This window comes from Xyrauchen texanus, chromosome 15 (assembly GCF_025860055.1).
Source record: "Xyrauchen texanus isolate HMW12.3.18 chromosome 15, RBS_HiC_50CHRs, whole genome shotgun sequence".
Lineage (NCBI taxonomy): Eukaryota > Metazoa > Chordata > Actinopteri > Cypriniformes > Catostomidae > Xyrauchen > Xyrauchen texanus.
The window spans coordinates 41517449-41527685 of record NC_068290.1 but is presented as its reverse complement, the minus strand read 5'-3'; the positions used below and the strand labels follow the sequence as shown (position 1 = coordinate 41527685).

General features: G+C 37.4%; 1 protein-coding gene across 2 annotated transcripts; it reads right to left on the bottom strand.

Moving 5' to 3' along the window:
* Positions 1-944: 944 nt before the first annotated feature.
* Positions 945-3290, bottom strand: LOC127655552 (uncharacterized). Of its 2 annotated transcripts, XM_052143444.1 has the most exons (5): positions 3151-3290; positions 2870-3025; positions 2602-2694; positions 1516-1633; positions 945-1433 (listed from the first exon to the last, which is right to left on the bottom strand). In XM_052143444.1, the coding sequence occupies exons 1-5, from the start codon at positions 3250-3252 to the stop codon at positions 1399-1401; spliced, it is 504 nt and encodes a 167-aa protein (XP_051999404.1). In that variant the 5' UTR covers positions 3253-3290; the 3' UTR covers positions 945-1398. The 2 variants fall into 2 exon arrangements, with proteins under 2 accessions (XP_051999404.1, XP_051999403.1); XM_052143443.1 differs by having other exon boundaries at positions 945-1633.
* Between the last annotated feature and the right edge of the window lie 6947 nt (positions 3291-10237).

The following is a 10237-nucleotide window of genomic DNA, read 5'->3' as shown; positions in this document are numbered from 1 at the left end:
TGGATGAACATGATTTTATCATGCCACCTATATTCCATCTAAACAAACCAAGTTAAGTCAACCAACCTTTATCATGTTAGTTGAACACAAAATAGATGTGTTGGTTAAACATGATTTTAACATTTCCATTCAACTTATTTGCATCTTTTTTGAGTTACATGATCATTCTTAGTTAATTTAGTGAGATTACTTTGAGTGTATTCTACATTGGTCAAACACATACATTGTACAAACAAACATGCATACAAAAAGACAACATGCAAATCCATTTAACATTTTTATTTATGCAACATTTTGCCTGCATTACATCTGAATTGTAGCAATTGGCTACTGACTAACTGGAAACAATTTACCAGATAAGAATGAGATGTTCTCCGATACCATTGGAATGGTCTCCGATACTGCCTAAAAGCAGGTATCGTTAAGTACTGAAATTTATGCACAGATCCAATACCATGTAATTTAGCAAAGAAAGAGAATCTACTTTAAAGTAGTTAAAAAAAATAAAAAGTCACGTTACACTCACTTATCAAACTGTATAAAAGGTTAGGCATTCATTGTTTGTATTACAAGAAGTTAAACCTGAGCCACATACAGCAATGACGGTTTGGGTATTAGAATATAAAGACAAAATGGTATCAGAACACCTCTGAACATAAGTTTCATCTGGGGCACCAAAAGTACAAACACAAAAGTGCAACACGTGGTGCTTTTTGATTCCTACCAAAAATATACCGCCTGCCACTTGTAAAGAACATTATACTATATAAAAACATGGTATAAGCAAAAGCTACACATTTTAATTCAAACCTTGGAAATCTCTAACATGACATTTCTTCTTTTTCTTTCAGCTGCTCCACCTTTGCATCAAACACGTTTTCACATTAGTATCAAATATCTTAAACCTATTAAAATATCTTTTTTAACTTGTAAAATTGGTGGGGTTTTATGTTAAAAGTTTGCAGCATGTACAATTTTTTATCAAAATATGTAACACTAGTAAACATCCTTAAACAATCCAACACTAATAAACATTATACAATCTCAGTATTTGTGAATGACTCAAGTTTTTACAGTCCGCATACATTGAGCAAACTAAAAGTCCTTTTGAAAACAAAGCAAAAATTAATTTAAAAAAAAAAAATGCCTTGAAGACCTCTACTTTAAGCAATCACTTCAAAAGTGCATTTGAGGTCTAGTTGGTTGCTTCACCTGTTTACAGTCTGTGTCCATTGAGCACACTTAAAGTCCTTGTGAAAACAAGGAGGCAAAAATAAAAAAATAAAATCTGCATACTAGACTTCTACTTTGAGCAAATTTACTTCATGAGCTTGTTTTTTAGGAACTGTGCCTTGGATGATAACCTCTGGCCATCCAGATTCATGAGAATCTTCTGCATCACTTCAAAGGTGCATTTGAGGTCTGGTGGGTAGCTAAGGTTCAGACAGTATATTAGTCCAAATAACAAAGCACAGGCATCCCCAATGTTTGGTAACTTGCCGAGGACCTTCACACCTTCGACCAGGACACCGATGTCCTCTGGGTCATCTTCAGCACACGCACCCTCCTTTTGAATGACATACACCCCCATCACAGTTTGCTCCATGGAAGCGCTGGACTCGAGGTCTGTGTCCTGTGGGATGTTTTAGGTTAAATGTTTTATGAGTGCATGAAGTCATTCATATTCATTTTATTTCATGTGTATATACATTAACAGACACACACACACACACACACGTTAATTAAAACACTTAATTATAGTTTATACCAGGTCATTTCTGAAAAAACACTAATTTTTTTTCCACACTGCACCTTCTCTGAATTTATCATGCCAAGTAGGGATGTAACGATACGCTGAACTCACGATTTAAAGTTCACAATATGATTTTCTCACAATTTTCTCAATTTGTTTTTAAATATATTTCTATATTTATATAAATTGTGCAAAACAAGAGATGTGTGCTCTTGTGTGCAACTTTCATATGAGATTCCAAGTCACAGTTCAGCTCATTTAGCACGGCGTTCGTGGTTCGACTGGTCGAGACTGTTTTCCAAAGATGGCTCCTGCCTGTATACGCAAAGTGTATTGTCTTTATAAAGTATCTTCTTATTAAACTGTCTGTAAACTTACGGAGTTCTCAATGCTTCGGTTTGCTTGTAGGGTTATTGCTAACGTGTTAGTGTGAGGCTATTTTGAGCCTTGTTAGTGGTATTAACTAGCGATTTCTTTTTACTTACGGTATTCGATGCCCCATATACTAGCGTTATAAGCTAAACAGTTTTTAGAGATAAAACTCTTTACATTCGATTATCATGTAAACACATCCCAGAGAACGGTCAACTCGGTACAAATGTGTTATTACACTATAGGTTCATTTTGCGCCGGAGTTGTCCTTTAAGCCAGCTAAGGTTACCTGCTGTAAGTTAACTAACATTAGAGTCAAGCCCTAGGCTGATCGCATTAATATATATTTTTTTATCTCAACACATTTAAATAGATTTTTAACCGATTCCCGATGCATCGTTTCATCCCCTCAAGCAAGTAAATATGTGCTCTTTTCAACAAGTTTACAGCTTCTTTGCCAAAGATACGTAACTCACCATATATTCCTTCACAAGTTTCTCGTGGTCTTCGTTCAAGTAGATGCACAAGGACTTGAGGACACATGCACGTCTCGTATGAATTGTGTCGTCCTGAGGGAAATAAGAAGTCATTTAGACAATATTCTTTATTTTTTGAGAGCAGTTTTAAAAGGCAACACGTGGTGCTTGTTGATTCCTAACAAAAGGTTTACCATAAATATTTTAGCACTCTTCTTACTGTTATTTTGCATGGTATAAGCATAAATCAACACATATTAATTCAAACCTTGGAAATCTCCAACATGACATTTCTTATTTTTCTTCCAGCTGCTCCACCTTTGCATTGAAATATCTCCATCAGGCGTGTAGTGTACTGGTCGAGAGCAGCACAGAATGTAGAAAGTAGAGGTAAAGTTGATATGCGATGGAACTCCCTATCGATCTGGAAATCATTAATGCACGTTACTAACCCCGTCAGTACACCACAACAACAAGAAGGAACAATGAATTATTAGTAGTTTAATTACTATCAGTGAAGAGATTAAAAAAAGCACACAGGACAATCACCTCTATCGCAGTGAACAGAGCTGGCCATCTGCTTTTGACGTCTGCAATCAAAGGCTCTCCTTTAAGGATTTCTTGCCTCCTATATGAGAAAGTCTTCTCCATTTTCAACTTCACAATATGCTCATTGTTCCTCTTTTTTATTTCTGAAAGCAGTGCGACTCTTTCCATCTCCAGACTTTCAGTGGATTCTCCTTTTGGATGCTGCGGACAGTAATTGACTTCAGCCCGTCTGGGCTTTTTCACATTCGACGCTGCCAAACGCTTGTCTTGGTTCTTGTTCTTTAGCGAATTTATCATCACTTCAGGGCATCCTAGGCCTCTCAGTTTGGACCGGAGGTTGGCCATTTTGTATTTAAGGCTGATCTTCCAACCATAACAGCCATTGAATGACCCTTGCTCCCTCAGACAAGGGTGCTTTTTCACAAGTGCTTCTGCAACGTCATTAAGATCAATGTCAGTTGGATAAGCTTTGAACTTAAGAATTTCTTCAGATAGTCGTTCCAGAATGTGAGATTTCAGCTTTGGTGGTGGGCTCAAATAAGTTCCACTTGCATTGCATTCAGCATTGGCTGTTTCCAGTTGCAGTTCAGACTCATAGTTGAATGGAGGGACTGTAAAGACAGTTGGCCAAATGCACAGCCGTGTAGATGGCGATGACCCTGATGATGAAGCAGGCTCTGTATTATCCGTGTCAACCGAGGAGACTGATGAGGAATCAGTAAGGCTCTGGACTGCTAGAGGTTGACGCGTCATTGAGTCATCTTCTGAAGAACTTTGCAAGTAGACCACCTTTAAGGTCGATTTGTCATCAATTTCAGAGATCACAGAGAGATTTATGAACTCCTTTCCAAAATCAAAATCTTGATATTGAAGGCGAAAATCTTGCTCTAATCCAAAACTATTTTTTATAGTCTGGTAAAATTCTTCCATGGAGCTTGGTAACCCTGCTGGCAGGATTAGCTTTCTGGCATCATCTTCACCAAGAATGATCCTCAGTCTCATATGATGGCTCATTGTGGAGACCTGAACACACATTAAAAAAAAAAAAGGTTAAATATGCAACAAAGAGTAACTTTTATGACAAACTATGCCTTGTAATGTTAATTTGATAGGTACAATGCACAGGTCCTTAACAGTACCAGAGTAGGGAACAAGAAATTCCCCGAGCACAGCAACAACAATCAGGTGCTGGTAGATAGCAAGATGAGTCTATGAAAAGTAAAAAAAACACACTACCGCACACTGATCTGACTTTACTACCTTTATTGTGAGCAACGCGAAAGCAATGGGCGAAACGCGTTGCTCACAATAAAGGTAGTAAAGTCAGATCAGTGTGCGGTAGTGTGTTTTTTGACTTTTTGACATTAGCAGGAGAAAGACTAACATCTTTGTCGAAAGGAAAACCTAACACTGTAGTATACAAACACTAACACAAGATTTAACAACTGTAAAACAACACAATTTCACAGCATTAAAACAGCACAATAATACCATCAAGAATAAAATCACAACGTTAGGAGCCCACAACAACAAGACAACATTACAATAATTGAGTTTATGCATGATGGGTACATGATTGGGTTAATTGTGGGGGGAAATACTTACAAACTTCCTTATTACTCCCATTTTCCGTGCAAATTAGTGTGTCTCTTCAGAGAAACCAGACGCAGGCCTCCCACTGAATAGGCAGCTAACGGGTAGTCATCAAGTAGTTCCCCATGCTCAATCAGAGACACCTCTTTTACATGTGATGTGTCCAGTTCAAACGCTCTAAAATGCTCTCTATACCAACTTGACAACTTTTTCACAATAAAATGTACCTGGCCTTGCAAAATACAAATCTGCAGAATTTCAGCTAACTCTGGCAGACCAAATAATTGCCCATGGACAAGAATCATCCCCTTGTTGTAATTCATACCATTGTATGAAACAGAGTTTGTAATGTGGACATCGTTCTCATCTGGCAATCTTTGCTTAATGGCAGCTGCAATGTCACTTTGCAAAACATCTACTGGTACTGATGAGACACTTGTTACCGCCAAAGGTGTCTTATGGTCAAGAGAGTGCAAGTCAGAGGCTATCACAAGTTGATGTTTTTTGGCAAGTGTGAGAGGTATGTTTTTAAAACAGTTGGTATGACGAGCAATCTGTTTGAAGACACTATGTTTTGCCTCAAATCTTAATGTCCATGTATGTACAAGTGGGCCAAAAAGGCGAATCAGAACAGGGTAGTGCTCCAAAAAATGATGTTTAGGGAGGAGATTGTTGTTGGGAAAAAGCTCTTGGTATCTTTGGCGATGTTCATCAATTTTGCACTCAAGGTAAGATATTGACTCAGCAGTGTGGACAGGGGCTACAACAAGCTCCACAATGTCTTTCAGATCCAAAACAACATGCCATGCAGGTTCATCCTCTGGCACAAGTGGGCCAATGATTAGAGGCAACAATCGAAGCAGAGCCCAATTCTCGTGTGCGTTTCCACCAATGCTTTTTCTAACTGAGAAAGTCTGTGGTATTGTGTGAGGCCGATTTGTTTTATCTGCCCATTTATACTCGAAAGTTTGGATCAAATTGTTAAGTTTTTCTAAACTAAAATACTTCTTAGAAATCAAAAGAGAAAAACAATATGCTAGCTCCACAGGTATTATGCCCTCAAATAGATCATGGGCAAGATCTGGAGGGTAGCCTGCGGTAACATGAAAATGGGAGAGATTCTTACTCAACACACATTCACGTTTAACACCATAACATGCACTTGCTTTTTCCAATGCACACTTCAAATGTGCATCATGGTGTTCACGCGTTCTAAGCTCAAAACAACTAGCTGTCTTCAACTGAATTTCTGTTTTCTTAGCTGTACAGAATCTACAGATGTAGTCACCAGAGAAACTTTCTACAAAACCTGCCAGGCCATGGGCTCCAAGGTTATCAGCTACAATGCAACTCACAGTGCCTTTGATACACTCATTCAGCTGACTGATGAACACACCACGTTCCTCCAAAATGACCAGATCTTTTAAAAGTGGATTCAACACTTCTTCAAAACCAAATTTCCTCAAATCATCACTTTTACAAAGAACAGCCAAATAAATTGATGAGAGAGCAGAATGAGAGCCAGGCGGGAAATTATCCAAGACCCAGTATACCCCACAAAGCTTATGCTTTTTGCGCGAAGTCCCAAGAGGATTACAAACCTCAAACTCGTCAATATAAAGTTTGATGGAAATTCTCAACTTATCAACTGCTAGAAAGCTATTTATTTTATAATTGTCACCATCGCGAAAAGACATGTAAACTCGCTGATCACCATGCAAAGCTTCTCTTCTTTCTTGAGCTGTGTGTTCTTCTATCACTTTATCCAATAATTTATTGTGACTCAGTATTTCCTGCAATAACTGTAATAATGGAACATATTGAAACGACCTCCTTTGTTCTACAGATAAAAAGTACTCAATAGGCTCTACAACTCTAAAATGTACCTTGTAATATTGTTTTCTTTTATAAGATGTGGCAAGAGGGCCACACTTTTCAAAAATTTTAATGACAGGGTGAGAAACACACACAGAATTAGCAAGTTCTTCAACAACTGTCTGACCAATACTGAGGTTATGTCTGTTGAAAATGTCTGCAATTGCACACTTTGTGACAGGTACACTAGCTGAACTTAAAAAATGCAACTCCTCCAATAACTCATCCAATCCTTTTGCTGGAATATGAAATATATGTTCTAATTTTAACAATATTGCTGCTATTTTACGCTCAATTACTTCTGGCAGATTTTCAACAGCTTCGCCATCACTTTCTGTCACTGTCTCAACCTCAACTTCATCAAATGACACATCAGCAGTACAGCCAGACCCCACACTATTAGAGGCTTCTGATACTTGGACGGGATTCACAAACTTTACTATACTGGTTTTTAAATCTTTCAGTGTGTGAGGATGATGCTTTCTCTTTTTGTGTGTGTAAAATGTACTGTAAATATTTGTCTGGAAAGAGCATCCAAGAAATACACAACTAACTGTCTCACAACTACGCAGATGTGTACCAATATGAACAAAAAAATCTCTTTTAGTAGAAAGGTCGCTACGTTCACATACCTCACATTTAAATGTCACTGAATTCAAAGCAGTCTGTGTAGGTTGCAATGAATGAGTTTTATAGACATGTGTGTGGAGTCCAGTCCAAGTCCTGAATGTACATGGACAATTTACATATATGCATTGATATTGTTGGCCTCTCCCATAATGATGATGTAGTTTATAATGTTTAAGTAATTTGTACCTACTACTCTCTTTGGCCACACAATATTTGCACTGCCACATAAAAGTCACTGAAAGAAAGAAAAAAGATTAGCATGAATTTTATGTACTATATTTCTCCAAATACAAAAACGCCAAATTCAGGCCAGCACTTGACTGTAACATCTTCCAAGCTACAATCAGGAGTAGAAAGATTTTCCATTGAAATGCCAAAGGACTTTTAACTGATCGTGATTATGAGTTTGTATTAAAAGCTAAATTAAGTATCAAAAGTTGAAAAGAGGAAACCTTCTAACAAGGAGGCTATATAGCCTCCTTGTTAGAAGGTTTCCTCTTTTCAACTTTTGATACTTAATTTAGCTCTTAATACAAACTCATAATAGTCCATAGAGTGTGAGTCCTTTTAAATATATTTGGTAATGTGTGTGTGTTTATATATAACACTCTATGGAATGAGAGTAATTTCAGTTTTCAAAAATATGTAACACTGCATTTCAGCTAAATCACTAATTCTCAAATGTTGATGTGTGGCACCAGATGAACAATGTGTAAAAAATATTAATCTTACCATGTATTGCATGAGGTACATGCACGTCTCAGAGCACAGACACCGGGACAGAACTTGTTCTAAATCACTTGTCTGTAGAAATAAAAGGTGAAATACATTTTTTTAATACATTTATGATAAACTTTCAAAATGTTAAAATGTCGCAAATAAGCATTTTAGTATCTAGTTACACATTACAGATGTTACTCAGTTTAATGCAGGAGCATATTTATTTAAAAAAGCAATATTATATTAACACAAATAGATATAGTGAAATCAATAGTTTTTAGAATGGCCAAATGATCTCCATAACTGACCAGTGAAAATGTGGTACCAAGGAAACAATCATACTTATGATTTAATCTTAGGTTAAAGGGAGAAAAATTACATTTAATTAATTTTGACGCTAAAGCTACAATCACTTTAGCCAGAGACACTACTAAATCATCTCTGCTTTAAGCCTAGTTCACACTACACGATTTTAAGCCCGATTTGCTGGTCAGCGAGCTCGGTCACCGTCGGGCTGTGATCAGGAGTAAATCAGTGATCGAGCAGCGGTCACCAGTGATTATGTGTGAACTATTCTAAGACGCATCGATTCTTGATGAATTTGTACTTTTCTTGACGCCCGATTAGAAAAATATGTACTTTTGGCCAGTTCGGTGCGTGTTAACCAATCAGGAACCTGCTTGCTGCGGTCACGTGGTGAAATGACGTGATAAACGGGGACAGGCCCGTTTTTCAGTTTATAATGTTATTTTGTATGTTTGGCCTCAATAAATTATTTTATATGTTTGGCCTCAATAAATTATTTTGTAATATGACTAACTGCATGGTGTGGTTCTAATGCACAACAAAGCAAATATTTTATCACATAAAAACTTGATTTCAATATGAGACATATTAATTTTGTATTGAATGCTATTTATTCCATATCTAATCTAGATTATATGAAACATTATTATTCTAATGTAAAGACAACCAACATACTTTAGTGCATAAGAACATAGTTCGTGTCTGAGAAAAAAAAATCACAGAACAGGTTAATCACTTTTGGAGGCTGGCTCCATTTACCATCAAAACAAAAATAAATGGTGAGGGCGAGGGTAATCCTTTGGATCTCGCTTTGGACGCGCGAATTGATTCAAAATGTTCAAGCGTCCAACTAGACGCGAATTTGACGCTTTATTCGCGTTTGGTGTGAACGCAGTAGTCTGCACAAGCCTTAACTTAACATTAACCACTCAAAATCATGTTCAAAATACATTTCACTATGGCTAATTTACGATTACTGGCACTCCCCTCTTCCCCTCCCGCCCCACACCGCACCGCACCGCACACCATACACCGTGTCTAATTGAAGATCAACTGACAAACTTGTGTTTTATTATTTATGTATCGCCATTCAAGAAGCAAGAAAGCAATTACGAGAAATAATGTACCCTGGGTGTAGCTAAATTATTGAAACCTACCAATGCGCAGTTAAACTAACGGCAACTAACGGCAACTAACGTTAGGTAATATTAGCTACTGAGATAATGTTACTGAGCTAAACTGAGAAATGTCTCTCAAGGACCAATAACTATTATTTATATAACTCACCAGGTTATATTACATAAATGTATGTTTAAAAATATGTAATACTTACATGTAGATGAAGGATGTCAAACGATGTGCAGCATGAGCATGTGTCCGTCAGCATTCATTTCATTTCATTGCCGTGCAATGCATTCTGGTAGCGTCGCGGGGACTTTGGAGAAGCGGGGAATCGAGTTGAATCGGTTGAATCCAGCCAACCTAATGCAAATGAGTAGCGGTCGGTTCGGCTTCTAATCTCTTAAACTGAACTTTGTCGCTCTGAAAAGAAGACAGATTCAGCAACTGTATGGCCTATATCTCGCTTAAAATGTTATCAGAAACTAGTTTCGATGGACTATTTTCGTAAAATACGAGATCGTATTTCGAACGAGCCGCCATTATGGTCGGTTTTGAAATTCAGGAGAAGCCAGCCTTACGTGATGCATTCGTCCAATCAGCTGCCTGTCTAGGGCGTGGAGCATGCGCAATAGCTGACAGTCCACACGGTCGTTGGTTTGATTCATCTACTTCTCATTTGATTGATATGAATATTTATAATTCATCTGAATATTCTTTTAACCACGTTGTACAGATAAGAATGAATCATTTAATGAAGATAAACACCATTAAGTCATGTAATTTAAGCAAACTCCCAGTTTGCTAATCCAACACATGCCAAAGTTTATTTTTTGAGTGTGTA